A 15,291-nucleotide genomic window follows, 5' to 3' on the forward strand; every position below is an offset into this window, starting at 1 on the left:
TGACCCAGCAATTGCACAACTAGGTATTTATCCAAGAGATACAATTATGCTGTTTGGAAGGGGCACATGCACCCCAATGTTTATAGCAGCACTATCAACAATAGCCAAAGTATGGGAAGAGCCCAAATGTCCATCGATGGGTGAATGGATAAAGAAGAGGTGGTTTATATATACAATGGAGTATTACTCGGCAGTCGAAAAGAATGAAATCTTGCCATTTCCAAGTACATGGATGGAACCAGAAGGTATCATGCTAAGCGAAATCAGTCAGTCAGAGAACGACATATGAAGACTTTAAGATACAAAACAGATGAACACAAGGGAAGGGAAGCAAAAAGAATATAAAAACAGGGAGGGGGACAAAACAGAAGAGACTCTTAAATATGGAGAACAAACTGAGGGTTGCTGGAGAGGTTGTGGGAGGGGGGATGGGCTAAATGGGTAAGGGGCACTAAGGAATCTCCTCCTGAAATCATTGTTGCACTATATGCTAACTAATTTGGATGTAAAAAATAAATTTTAAAAAATAAAGTGTAGAAAAAAAAAGAAGAAAATGATTCTTCGATCCTTTCTAAGCTAGTAGCTCTATTTTTTTAAATGTCAACTATAATTGGATACATTTTTTAAAATGTTTATTTTATTTTTTTTTTTTTTTTCAGAGAGAGCACAAGTGGGGGAAGGGCAGAGATAGAGGGACAGAAGATCCAAAGGGGGCTCCACACAGAGGGCAGGGAGTTGGATGCAGGGCTTGAACTCACGAACTGTGAGATCAATGACCTGAGCCAAAGTCACTCAACCGACTGAGCCACCCAGGCGCCCCAATAATTAGATACATTTTGATTTGTGGAGCCTCACATCTTAGTAAAGTCATCTCATCTATTTATGAAAAAAAAATTTATTCTTTGATGAAAATGAATTCCATGAATCTCAATGGTTTCTATTTGGAAAAGCCGGGAGAAATACCACATACACACATATGCTATTATTACTAAATAAGCAAACTGTTACAAATGTGAACACCTCAAGCTTCTAAAAGCATCAAGTGTGTGAATAAACTCCAGTCATCCTCATTTTGTGAATGCTCCCTATCTACCCCAGCCAGACCGCATGCTATTTCACTCAGCCCCGCTGCAGGAGTGAGGAAACTATGGTTCCACCTGCCTTGCCCTTGGTTACCTGGCTTAGGCAAGTTCTCCATAAGGACATTTACCACTGTTTGAATTTTAAAATAAAAACCAAACAAAACTGGGGCACCTGGGTGGCTCGGTCGGTTGAGCATTTGACTTCAGCTCAGGTCACGATCTCGCGGTCCGTGAGTTCGAGCCCCGTGTCGGGCTCTGTGCTGACCGCTCAGAGCCTGGAGCCTGTTTCGGATTCTGGGTCTCCCTCTCTCTCTGACCCTCCCCCGATCATGCTCTGTCTCTCTCTGTCTCAAAAATAAATAAATGTTAAAAAAAAATTTTTTTTTTAATTAAAAAAAAATGAAATCTATACACAGATGCTATTCAAATTAATGGCTGCAACTAAGTATTTATAGTATGACAGGCCCTGGGTGAGGTGCCAGGGTTGCACCTGGTACCTCTAAGATGGGCAGTAGAATCCCATTTGACTAATGAGAGACTGAAGCTCACAGAGAATCAGATTAAGTAACGTGCCCCTGGTCACACTGCCAGCAAGTGGCAGAACTCAACCCATGTCTGCTAACCTGTAAGCCCACCCACGTTCCTTCTACTTTCTCTCTCACGTGCCTTCCTGAGAAGACACACAACAAATCGAAATTTCAGGGATGCTTAAAAAGAGGCTGATTTCATTTGATTCTTTGTCCCACTTGAGACTTCAGCTGTGGTGACAGCCCCTTTCATTCTACTGCGAATGGCTTAGAAATGCAATTGCTTGTTTATTCCTCTAGCAAGAACTAAACATATTGGATAAAAAGCTAAGCATACTGGGTAGAAATCTGCCTTGGGAAATAAACTAGAAAATCAGGAAAAACCTTTACCCATGTACACTACACATCTGCTTTCTTGCAAATGGGACAAATTATTCATTTGGACACGAATTACATGTAGCCCTCGAACCTCTCTTCTGATGATATCGATAGTGTAAAAGCCAAATCAAGCACTGACCCAAATGCACCTTGCTCTCCAGTCCTGTTTTTGGATGCCTAACACTTGTGCATTATCCCTCTGATATATAATGGCATCTCATTTTTATTTCTGCCTGGGAAATTTTGTTTCTCCTAGCAATTTTAAGTTTTTCAATTATTTTAATTAAAAGTGTATTGAAGTGAGAGCAAACGGGTACAAGAATCTTTATGGGGTGTGGAAATGTTCTTAAATTGGATTGCGTTGGGGGGGGTGGGCAAAATGGATGATGGGGGGGTCAAAAGTACAAACTTCCAGTTAAAAAATAAGTAAGTCCTGGGGATGTGAGGTACAGCATGGTGACTATGTCTAATAATAACATGTTGCATATCAGAAAGTTGCTAAGAGAATAGATCTTAAAAGTTCTTATTACAAGAAAAATAATGTAATTATGTATGGTGACAGATGTTAACTAGGCTCACTACGATGATCATTTTGCAATATATACAAATATCAAATCATTATGTTGTACACCTAAAACAAATATAATGTTTTACACCAATTATGCCGCAATTTAAAAAAAAAAAAAACTGGACTGTAGTGATCTATGAACAATTCTGTAAACTTCCTAACAATCACTGAATTGTACACTTAAAAAGGAGACAATTTTATGGTATGTATTTACACCCCTCAATAAAGCTGTTTTGATTTTCAAGTGTACTGAAATAAGGCTAATAGATATGGAGGCGAATTCTCCTTCCTGGTTGAGAAGATAAAAACATCTCATTGCTAGAAACCCCTGAAGGGAATTCCTTTTCTGCTCTAGAGAAGGACCACCCTTTCCTTTTGGAACAAGGGAGCGTCTACATCCCATCCCTGCCAGATGTCGTGGCACATATGCCAAATAAGGATTATCTCGTCTTCGAGGCAGCCAGGAATGCTGCATAGTTATTAAGCACCTCCACAGGACAGAAGGAGGGAATATCTAAGAAGGCTGGAGGAGGAGAGGTGTCCCCAAGTCTTCAATGATGAAGCAGAACTGGCCAGGTGATGAAATGGCATATTCAAAGCTGGGAAGTGAGAAAGGACTGACCTGGGAGCTGGGGCATGGAAGGGGAACTACAAGCACTTCAGCATGGCTGATATTAGTCCGGTTAAGAATGCAAACATCTGGGAGCCACCCCCGCCCCAACCTGCTGAATAGGAATGGCTCATGTGGGGGAGCGTAGGAATGTGCATCTTAACAAATCACCCACTCCCCTAACCTGGTGATGTATGCACACTAAAGTGTGAGAACCAATTAGCTAGATTCTAGGGAAGGCCTTATATGTCATGCTAAGGTGTTTGCATGATACCTTAAAGGCAGGGGTGCCTGGGTGGCTCAGTCGGTTAAGCCTCCGACTTCGGCTCGGGTCATGATCACACAGCTTGTGAGTTCAAGCCTTGCATCAGGCTCTGTGCTGACAGTGCAGAGCCTGGAGCCTGCTTCAGATTCTGTGTCTCCCGCTCTCTCTGCCCCTCCCCTGCTCACGCTCGGTCTCTCCCTCTCTGTCTCAAAAATAAATAAAGATTAAAAAAAAAATACTTTGAAGGCAATGAGAAGCTGTGAACAGATTTTAAGTAGGACTTGAACTTTAGGAAGAACAGTCTGACATGGCACATTGCTTTGGGGTTGAGCAAGAACCCTAGAGCCCCTCCACACCAGGAGTGCACACACACTGTCCCCTCCTTTACCTTTTAATTTAACCTCTTACACCAAGTAACTGAACACAAGCATACCTTTTACAGGTCACGGTCTCCTGTTAACATCTAGATGCTACCTGAAAAGACTGTAACAATGCCACGACATTCACCAGTGTTAAAGAGGGGATGGTCCTGCACAGCATAATGTCTAGAAAAACCAAAGGTTACTATATATACCACTGTGTGTCAATAGGGAAAAGCCATTTTCAAAATATGAGTGAGAGTACCAATGCCTTCCTGACAAATATCCACACTTTTCTGCTTTGAGCCTCTGTTTCCCATTCTCTTTTGTGGTTAAGTGACTTCCCCCCACCACCTCAGGGGAGGAAAGGGTGAGGACTATAAACGCAGAACTGACCGGCCTGGAGTCCTGGGAGTAGCCTGAGAGGTACCTGCATCTATCCTAAAGGAATCCAACTGCTGGACAGGGGTTGTGCCGGAGCCTGGATGGGCCGACCCTCACAAAGCCAGTTTCTTACACAGTTGGGAAAATAATGTCAAGCATCCACACGTGCAGCCTCAATAACAAAAGAGCCAAGAGCCAACGTTTGTGCCCCATACGCTAAGCCCTTTATAGGACTTTAATCTCCACAATAACCCACTGAAGTAAGTTTTATTATCTTCATTTCACAGATGAAACCGAAGCTTAATTTATCCAAGGCAGTACATGGAGGAGGAGTTCAAACTCGTGTCCGTCTAACTCCAGAACGTGTACTGTACCACTTCATGGGATGTGTCAAATAAATTCCTATTTTTTCCTAGTTTTTGATGCTTATAGGAATATTAAGAAAACAAGCAAATTGAATTCAAAAGGCTTATAACACATTATAAACAACTTACGTATAGGCCCTGAAATCACCTAGTACAAAGGTCAGCAAAATTTTTCCGTAAAGAATTGACAAATATTCAGGCCACGTGGGTCATACAGTCTGTGCCCCAACTATTCAACTCTGCAGTTTAGTGAAAGCAGTCACGGGCAACCCCTACACAACCAGACAGGGCTGTGTCCCAATATAACTTTATTGACAAAGACAGGAAGGAAGGGGGCAGAGTACATTTGTCCTTCTAAGTCCGCCACCCTCTGACCTAGTGGGAAGGGCACTGAATGTAGAGTTAGAGCACTTGACTTCTAATGCCAATTCCATGCCTAAGTGAGTTGAGGGACCCTGGGCCAGTCACTTCCTGTTTCTTGAATGCATGCTTAGAGAGTTTCCCTCTCAGTTGGCTGCAAAAATAAGGTAAAAATATATCTGAACACACAGATTCTTCACCAAACCCCTAAGTAGTAGGCAGTGGCAGCAACATCTTAAGGTAAGCAAAAGGAAAAGAGAACTACCGCTTTCAGAGTAATTCTGAAAATGCTATATATGCCAAGCGCTTTGTGAAGTAGACCCTTACTTCAGCCTCATCAGCACCCTTACGGGTAGGTACCATTATTCTCGTTTTATAAATGAAGAGCATCAGACAGGTTAAATACATGCCCGAGGTCACACAGCAAATGGGAAGCCAGGATCTGAACCAGAGCTGGCCCTCTTCAGAAGCTCGATACTGCCGTGCACAGGGAGTGCTCCTGGGCAGTATCCTGGGCCCTCAGCCAGTGATTCTGCACAATGAGTGCTCCTGGGAGAGGCTTTGCAGTTAGACCTCATTCCCCTCTCTTGAGGAATCTCTCACCCTGTCATCTGTCTTGCCCTCCGCCTTCCAGAAAGATCATACCCTCTTTGGCCTGAGAAATGATGTGAGAATCTGAGGTTTGTTTCCTTTAGTTCTGAATGGAAGGACTGCGCTCGTGAGTTGAAAAAAGACCAGGAACCCCAGAACTCTGGGACGGAGCAGTCCAAGGAAGCGGGGAGAGAGAGCAGTGGTGCGCCATGTGGTTCTGCATCTCCGAACTCAGCCAAGAGTAAGAGTCTATGTGATGAAACGTAAGTCTATGGAATTACTGGCATGTCTGGCTTGTCTGCCTCCTTAACCACTGCATTGCAGTGGACAGTCATTTGTTTAAAACTTCCAAAACAAGTTGAGAAAGGACAAAGCAAAACCAAGAAATAGAATCCTCACTGCTTCCTTTATAAAAAGGCGGGGGGGGGGGGGGGGAGCCGAGGGGAGCAGAGGGGAGGGGAGAAGAGAAGGAAACACATTCCCCGAATACAGGAGGATACATGTGTCTCCCCACTGTCAAAGAAGAAAATAGAAAAAGACAGACCCCAGCTCCCTAGCTGAGCACTGCAGCAACACACACAGCACTGCCCTCCTGCCTCGGCCACACAGCCCCTGCAGGCCCCGCACTTGCACGCAATGGCCTCTGTCATGCTTCATCCATGCCCAAGCCTGTTTCCTCTGCGGCTCCCTCCGCTTCAAGGAATGAAGGTGTGAGCTGTCCCGCTGCTGCCTGCTGAAATCCACCCCTCAATATCCAGATCAAAACCACCATCTAGATCATCGATGTCAAAGCTCAAAAGCACTTCAGAAATAGATGGTCAGTGTCAACTCTTTCATGTTACCTGTGAGGAAACCAAAGCCCAAAAGGGTTAAAGGGACTTGCTCTTCCATCACACAGCTGGGTAGTAAAGACTAGGTCAGGAAACCAAGTCAGCTGCTTGCGGGTGGGGTCATGACATCCTGATGACTGCCCTGTGAGTGTCCTCTCCTCTTCCTAGGAGAGCCAGGGTACTTACACTCTGTCTGGCCTCTCCCCTACTCCAAGTTAGAGTTGTGTGTTTGGGCCCACATTCTCAAGTGTCTGCTCCTTATCTTACCCACCATGTTATCCCAGTGCTTAGCTACACCTGCATACGGTGGGCCTTCAGAGGGCTATAACGGTCACTGACAAACAAAACACCAGAAAAGCACCTGCCTCTCCACCTGGGGTCCTGTCTCCCTCCAATCAGCCTCCACGCACTGCCAGACAAAGCCACCTACAGCGTTGGTCTCTCCACACCTCTCCTTAGCTTAAACCCTTAAATGCACATGGTAATACCCACAATTTGGCATGGAAGAATCGGACGGCCCATCCTACCCTTCCAGACTCATTCTCTGCCACCCGGAGCACCACTGACTCTCCCCCCACCTCTATACCTTATGCCTGCTGTTCCCTCTCCCTGGGACACACTTCAAGAATTCCCCTCGTTACCCACTCTCTCCTCATGGTTAACCCCTATTCATCCTGTAAGATCCAGATTTTCTAAGAGATGGCCTCCTCAAGGAGACCATCCCTGACTACCCATCCTCCCTTTAGGATGAGGTGCCCTCCTTCTGCGTTCCCAAAGCACCCTGGCAATCCTCCTTTATGGTCTCAGCACAGAGTATTACATCTATTTGTCTGTACACCTGCTCCCATTCCCTACTAGACCCCAACTTAGAGCTGGAGCTGTGTTTGCCTCTACAGCACCTAGTGCAATATTCAACACATCAAATTAGACTGAATAATTCTTACTTACTAGTTGCAATCAGACCCAACAAATACATATATGTCACGTTATTTCATTAAAATATTTTAAAATATGTAGGCCCTATGTATATGTCAGCATAATATCAGCAATACTAAGGGGACATGTCCAAGGATCTCAGCAGGGAAGCACTTTACTACACAGCCACAGTCTTTAAATAAAGAGCATAAGTAGCATAATGGCATTTGAACCTTCAGGCATTCGACACTTGAGGAGTCCCTTTAGAGAGGTGTGGTGACCCAACCAATATGGCCAACTGGCCAGGGTGGAGGACCAATATCCACTAAGCAAGGAGTGGGAAGAAAGTTCTGACACAGTCGGGGACCAACAGAAAGCTCTCCCCAGAAAGCCTCACAAGCACTGGGCAGTCTCCAGATACTCATCTTCTGGAAAGTGAGCACACAGTGACTTCAGGAGACCCACCTGAGATGGCCACCGGGTCCCCCAACACTCGGGCCTGAGAAGATGTCAACAAATGGTTAGGTGGAAACCATGAGCCTCACAGAATTCACACTATCAGATTCACACCGTCGATAATTAGTAACAGCACCCGTGGGCAGGGAACTAAGCCAAGAAGGCAAACAGCTAACCCCAGGAAGACCGGAGACCTGCCTAGAAAGAGCATACCTGTGCTACTGGACTTGAGAGGAAGGAAGCGGGTATCCAGGTACGAAGGGACGGGGAAGAGAAAGTGAAGGCAAGTTTCACTGAGAAGGTGGCATTCCAAGAAGAGACGGGATTTCAAGAGACTCAAGGTTGAACAAATCAGGAAAACTGCCGGTTGGTTAACCTGAGGAGGAAGTGGAGGCCGATGGCATAAGCTGATGCTATTTTTACCTCCCACTAATCTGCAGAACCAATTTGTAAACACCCTTTCTCAGTCCTGCCCAAATTCACGCACTCATAAACAGTCCCTCAGTAATGAAAAGTCACAGTGAGGGGTGCCGGGGTGGCTCAGTCGGTTAAGTGTCTGACTCTTGATTTCGGCTCAGGTCATGATCTCACTGTTTGTGAGATCAAGCCCCGGCTGAGGTTCTGTGCTGACAGCACGGAGACTGCGTGGGATCCTCTCTCTTCTCTCTCTCTCTCTCTCTCTCTCTCTCTCTCTCTCTCTCTCTATCTCTTTGCCCCTCCCTGACTCGTGCTGTCTCTCAAATTAAGTAACTAAACATTAAAAAAAAAGAAAGTCATAGCAAGCCACAAAGGTGAGCATAATCTACATGAGGTACTCCCCATCCCTGTCCTCTACACCCACCCCTCGTGTGTTAACAGCACCACAGCCCAGCCACACAAGGAACCCAGAATTATCACTGAACAGCTCCCCACCCCTCCCCATCCGCTGACCCTCAAACTGGGGAAAAGGCCCCCAAGACAATTCCTCCTCCATGTTCTCCCTCACATCTGGCCTCTTCTTTCAAAGACCGTGGCCTCTGCTCCACTTTTGTCCTTACCTCCACCCACATTAACTCTTGCAACAAGCCTCTCGCCCTTCCTGCCGCCACTTCCACAATCTGGCTGCATTAACTTCACCAGATTCTTCTTCCTAAAATAAATAACCTTACCTGGCTAAAAAACCTTCCAGATTCCCATTTTTCAGGAGATTTCACCCACACTTAGCATGATGCTCCAGATGCGGTACCACATGATCCAGGCTGGCCTCTGTGGTCTCAGCCCTCATTGGCTCTCCCTCCCGCTGGCTGGGGGCCCTGCTGAACCCAGGTGTGCTCTCATTCCTGCCCATCTCAACTTCCGCAAAGCCTGCGCCATATCTCACTTGCTCTGCCGGGCACAAGCCTGCTCACCATTCATGACCCAGTTCCAATGCTATCTATCTCTTTATCTTAAAGTCTCTGTCAGCCCCTAAACTAGGGTGGCATCCCTGTGTTGCACCTGTTGTCCTAGGGTAATTACTAAAAGCATCCCATTTACTCTCATACTGCCCTGCTACGGACAATAAATTACATGACCCTTCTACCTAAAACCTACCTTGATCCAAAGACAGAACTAGTTACTTGCACAACTGTGTCTTTTGCTAAGAGCGTATGGTCCTCAAAGGCAATAATGCTGTCTTATCTTAGTGGGTACCTCCAGCACATACAGACTGTTAGCACCTGAGATGTACTCAGTGAATACTGGGGGAATAAAAGAATGAATTTGATTCTTGGGCACCTGGGTGGATTATTGGGTTAAGCGTCCGACTTGATTTCGGATCATGTCATGATCTCACAGGTCGTGGGTTTGAGCCCTGCATTGGGCTCCACATTAACAGTGTGGGGCCTGCTTGGGATTCACTCTCTCTCTCTCTCTCTTTCTCGCTCTCTCTCTCTCTGTCCCTCCCTAGCTGGCATGCATGCACTCTCTCTCTTGCTCTCAAAATAATAAACTTAAAAAAAAAAAAAAAATGAATCTGATTCTTTAAAAAACTGTAGCAATCAATCTTATCTAAACTTCATCTAAAATTCCAAAGATAAATTTTCTAAGTTAGAATTAGATCTCAGAAACCCTGAGCCAAAAAGGCAGGCCACAAAAGCACCTGCCACATTAGCCGTTTCTTTCTTCAACCGTTGTTTCTCACTTTTTTCCATATAGCCCTCTTAAGGAGCCCTTTTAGACAATTTTTCCTAACCATACCCACCATGAAAGTTTAATAACACTGAGATGTATATGTGCTTCATACATTAAAAAAGCCAGTATAAAGTTTCTTCTTTTTTACTCAACAATGGATTTGGAATAACTAAATAAATATTTTAAATTAAAATAAATATTTTAAGTTAAATTGAAAATTTTAAAGCTATTAACATTTAACTTTATAACTGTATTTGCTGAGTGGCTTTTAATGTATCAGATTACACATGCAAATTTCCAATTTCTACATAACAATATCAATGCAACCAAATTTTTAACAGACATTCAAAACTGCTATTTTTCAAAGGTAAAACAATTGAAAATTTGTCTTCTTAAAAATCACTTTTTTGGGGGGCGCCTGGGTGGCTCAGTCGGTTAAGCGTCCGACTTCGGCTCAGGTCACGATCTCGCGGTATGCGAGTTCGAGCCCCGCGTCGGGCTCTGTGCTGACCGCTCAGAGCCTGGAGCCTGTTTCAGATTCTGTGTCTCCCTCTCTCTCTGCCCCTCCCCCGTTCATGCTCTGTCTCTCTCTGTCTCAAAAATAAATAAATGTTAAAAAAAAAAAAATTTTTTTTAAAAATCACTTTTTAAAGAAGTTATTTTGGGGAGTGCCTGGCTGGCTCAGTTAGAAGAGTATGTGACTCTTGATCTCGGGGTTGTGAGTTCGAGCTCCACACTGGGTGTAGAAATTACTTAAATAAAAAATAAAAATGGAAACTTAAAAAAAAGTTATTTTTAGTGAACTTTTGTTTCACAGAAGAAAAGAATTTTTAACTTAAGTAGCTGCAGATATTCATTCAGATACTACTGATATGTTCTTTTTTTAGTACCTGACAACTACTGATGGACTGAATAACTTTAATAGGATTAAATAATAAAATATAACCTGTTCCTATTTAATTTTTCAGATACCAAGTCATTCATGAAAGCACTCAGGGCCAAACATAAGCAACATCCACAAGGCAGCCAATGGGTGGCCTGTACATAGGAGGAGGTCACCAGGAGAGACAGAACTTAAAGATCAAGTAATTGATACAAAGTTCTCCAGTCCTTCCCATCTATTTGTCGTAGGTTTATAGTACTGACCTTGCATACATACTGTATATCTGTCATGAACTTGATGTGGACGTTGCTTACGTAATACCCAAGAAAACTCAAGGAAAGAAATTTTAATGCTAAGTAATAAGATATTGTTGATCAAGCTCTGAAGGGCCATAAAACCACTGTAATATCTAAGATGTTTTTGCCTCCCTCCAGAACCCATTTCTGCCACCCTTGAGGTTGCAAGCCTTAACTTCTGTGTTCCCACATTTATCCTCCTAGCAACTAAACAGAAAAACAACAACAAGAAATACCAGTTTACCTAAGAAAACACTCCATCCCCCAGCCACCATGACAGTTTCTCTACCACCATCATCTCCTGAGAAACTCTGAAAGAAAAGGAAGTCCCATTTTATTAGCTCTCCTCCCAAAAAGGAGCATCCCCCCCACAAAAGTATAGACTTCTAGAAATGGAAGAACACTTAGGGTTCATCCAGCCCCACCTTCTTCAGATGTTAAAAGAACCCTAAGAAAATGAGACTTACTCAATGAAATCACTAAGTTGTAGATAGAAACCTTATCAGTCTGGTGCCCCGTTGTATCTGCGGGCAGATGTCTGCACACATACTGAATACATGGCTAGCGGGCAAATTACTGACAAAGAGCCCAGTTCGTCTAATTCCTAGCTACTTTTCCAACTACACCGCACGGCCCCCGTCTACTTCCCTAGGATATAAGATAATAGCCACAAAGCCTATCAAATGTATATTAAAGTGTTTAAAAAGCTCCCCGGCTGAAATAAGCCATTTTAGTTTCACACACCCAGTAAAACTGAAGAGCCAGGTCTTGTTCACCCCGTGTAGACATGGTAGAGTGCTCAGGCCAATGAAATGTTAGGGACTTTCTACAAGGAAGTCAAGGGTACCCAGTCCACAATGCACTACTTCCTACTTGCTTACACTGCCTTGAGCTCTATTCTGGAGTTCTTATACACATGTCCTATCTCCCTACCTAGACAGAGAACCCTAGAGAGCTAAAACGGTGTCTTCTCTTTCTAAGGCACCTACCAAGTTTCAGCACAGAGCAAATGTTCAATAAACGTTTGCAAAATTTGGGGGCCTGGGTGGCTCAGTCGGTCGAGCCTCCGACTTCGGCTCAGGTCATGATCTTACCATACGTGAGTTCAAGCCCCACAGCCGGCTCTGTGCTGACAGCTCTACCTGCTTCGGATTGTGTGTCTCCCTCTCTCTCTGCCCCTCCCCCCCAAAACTAAAAAAACATTTTTTTTTTAATGTGTAGTTATTTTTGAGAGAGAGACAAAGCACGAACAGGAGAGGGGCAGAGAGAGAGGGAGACACACAATCCGAAGCAGGCTCCAGGCTCTGATCCGTCATCACAGAGCCCGACACGGGGCTCGAACCCATGAACTATGAGATCATGACCTGAGCCGAAGTCGGACACTCAACTGACTGAGCCACCCAGGCACCGCCAAAAATAAATAAGCATTTTTTTTAATGTTTGCAAAATTTATACCAATAGAAATGGGGTACTGTGAGGGATAAATGTGAATTTGGCAGGAACAAAAAAATTTGTTTATACTTTGTTCAACTCCTAGGACCAACATAGTATGTTACATGTTAACAGGAGCCTAATAGTCACTGAATTCAAAAAAAGAAAAATAAAGCAAATAATGAGAAGTTATTAAGAAACATCATTTCTGCTTTTATTCATTCATTTAACAAATGTGTATTTACCAAGAAGCTGTGTGCCAAGCTCTCTGCTGTTCTGAGACCTAACTTCCCCCACAGAACTAGAGTCCTCCTCCCTAGCTAGAGTATCTTAACACTTCGGTCCGTCTTGTAGGCAGTGGGCATAGCTAGGATGGCTGTGTATTTCTATAAGCCCAGGACAGTCCCAATTCACACCTACTGTCCAAGTGTTAATTATTAATAGCATCCCCTTTCTTTCTCAACAATGCTCTGGTCTAGACAATTCTATAGCCCTAAGACTACCAAATCTTTTTAGACTAGCAGACTAGGGATTCAAAAATTCACTCCATATTTACTATCTCCTTCCAGTCTTGCTTCCTCATCTATAATATGGGCATAACACTGATCAAATTAACTGGTTATACAAAGGGAAGCAGTTGGGAACAGGCTGGAACATCACATTTAGATCATTTTGCCAGGGACTTGCATGCCAGATATATAAATACTTAATATATAACAGACAGCCATAAAAACTTTTGAGGAAGGGAGTGTATGTATGGCCAAAGCACCATGAAAGTGTTACTACCTTGATTAAAGAAAAGAACTAAGGAGGAAAGAAAAACAGGAGGCTCTAGGTCATACCAAAAAGACAGCCTAAAGCTATAAATAAAGAAAGGTTGTCATGGATGAAAATAGCAACAAATATGCTATTTCATCACTTGCCTTTATGTGTAGTTTAAAAGTTTCAACAATAAATACATGCAACTTAGCAAATTGTGGCTCATTGTTTTGTGGTCTTGGGGGTCCTCATTGCAAGGGACTGGCTGTAAGGAAGGTTCTCAATGACCCGGCTTGTCCTCTTGCCGGTCAGTCGTGTAAAGGAGCTGTAGTTTGGTTTTTGTTTCGTTTTTATATTAAGGGCTACACTGAGAACACAATTCGTTGTCAGGAGTTTTCCAACATTAAAGAGATGGGACTGGAATCTTAACCCGCCTCCTCCAGATCTTCCACTATTGCATCATTTGAAACTAAACCTCCTCCAGCAGCCACTTGTAAAATTCAAGTCAGGTAAAATGGCAGCAGCAGCAGCAAATGTGGGTGCTGCTGCCGGCCTCAACTTCCAGCGCAAGAGGGAGCGTCTCTCCGGAACTGCCAAGTGCGGCTGAAAGGAACAATCAATAAATCAACAGGTCCAGCGCGCGCGCCAAAGGGTGCTCAGACCCCCGCGCGCCCGCCACCGGAGGAAATGGCTATTTAAATACGGTGGAGAAGTGAAGAGGCCGGAGTCCGTTCTCTCCCGTCCACCACCGCCACGGCGGACCTGCGTGGGAAAGGCCCGTGCCCTGTAGACTGCGGAGAAAGCACCAGTTCCTGGGCTGCTGCTCCGGTCCTGCAGCCCTCCGGCCCCTCGGCAGCCCGTGCCCTGTCCGCTGGTGCAAACACCCCTGGGGCTCCTTCCCCCGCCTGTCCTCCTCCTGTCACTGACTGAAGCCTTTCGGTTCTGCCACCTGGAAACTTCCACAGAAGTGAGATTCCACAAACCCCGAGGGCCAGTATCGGGACTTCAGGGTCAGACCTCAAAAAGCCCAGGCGCTCCTGAACAGTCTCAGAACCGCCCAGGGCTGCGAGTCCCGCGCTCCCGCGCACTCGCACCCAACCACCCGCCGACCCAGCGTGGTGTCCTCTATCCCACGACTCCGCGGTGCCGGCGCCCCAAACTCCGCAGCGCCTCCGCTCCGAGCGCCCTCCTCGCGGCCGCAGGGAAAGACCTCCCAGGCCGGGTGCCCTCCCCCCCCCACCCCCCACCCCGCAGCCCCTGCTCCTTCCTCCGAACCGGAGGCTGCCTGTCCCAGACTGGGGACCAAAGGGGCGGACCCTGGCCGTCCCTGCCGGGCTCGCTCATCCCTCCCGGACTCCAGGGACAGTACCCGCACCCCCACCAGCCAGTACCTCGTCCGCCTCCAGCTCTGCTCCGTTGCCTACGAGCGCCATGTTCCTCCTCAGGCTGCAGCCACCCAAAACCCAGACAGGGAGCTCAGAGCCTGCGAGGTTTCTCGACTCGGGACTCAGCCCAGCGCCAGTGAGGGAGGAAGGGGGCGGCCCCGGGTTCCCGCCGGGTCGCGGGCGGGGCCAGCGCCCAGCAGAGCGAGTGCTTTCCCCGCCCCCGGCGCCCGCAGACCAGCAGAGCATCCATTGCCCTAGCCGGCGCCAAGCGGCCCGCCTCGCCGCAAGCTCCGCCCCCCGCAGGCCTCGCCCCGCCCCCCCACGCGACTCAAACTGAAAAGTTAACCAGGTTCCCGCAACGAGTCTCCGCCCCCCGAGTGGGCGGGGTCACCCGTGGGTAGGGTCACTTGGTGGGCGGAGTCATCCCGCAGGCTGAGACTTCGGTGGTTTGGCCCACGTTCTGGGCGGGTGCTTGCCGGGGCCCAGCATGGCGAGCTCTGCCGAGGCGTGGGGGCGGGAGAAGATGGGGCTCTTGGTAGCCTGGAGGCAAGAGAGCGCCTAGTTGACGAGGTCGAGGGCGCGCTACTCTACAGGCCGGTGGAAGCGTCCACCTGGTCCGTGGGCCGATGCCAGTCCGCTTGCGTCGCCACGTGAGACTCACAGATAATGGGGACCAGGGGGCAGCCCTGGGTCACT

At 46.3% G+C, this 15,291-nt stretch overlaps 1 protein-coding gene across 1 annotated transcript in view; it reads right to left on the reverse strand.

Annotated features, from left to right (window-relative positions):
- The window catches only part of TTC39B (tetratricopeptide repeat domain 39B), a 129,978-nt gene extending 115,133 nt beyond the window's left edge, over positions 1 to 14,845 (reverse strand). Inside the window, 2 exon segments of the mRNA XM_019415453.2 lie at positions 14,602 to 14,802; positions 14,804 to 14,845. Of these exon segments, the coding sequence (XP_019270998.2) occupies positions 14,602 to 14,802; positions 14,804 to 14,845 (243 nt within the window).
- Between the last annotated feature and the right edge of the window lie 446 nt (positions 14,846 to 15,291).

Source organism: Panthera pardus, unplaced genomic scaffold, assembly GCF_024362965.1.
Source record: "Panthera pardus isolate Hobbes unplaced genomic scaffold, ASM2436296v1 HiC_scaffold_20, whole genome shotgun sequence".
Taxonomy (NCBI): Eukaryota; Metazoa; Chordata; class Mammalia; order Carnivora; family Felidae; genus Panthera; species Panthera pardus.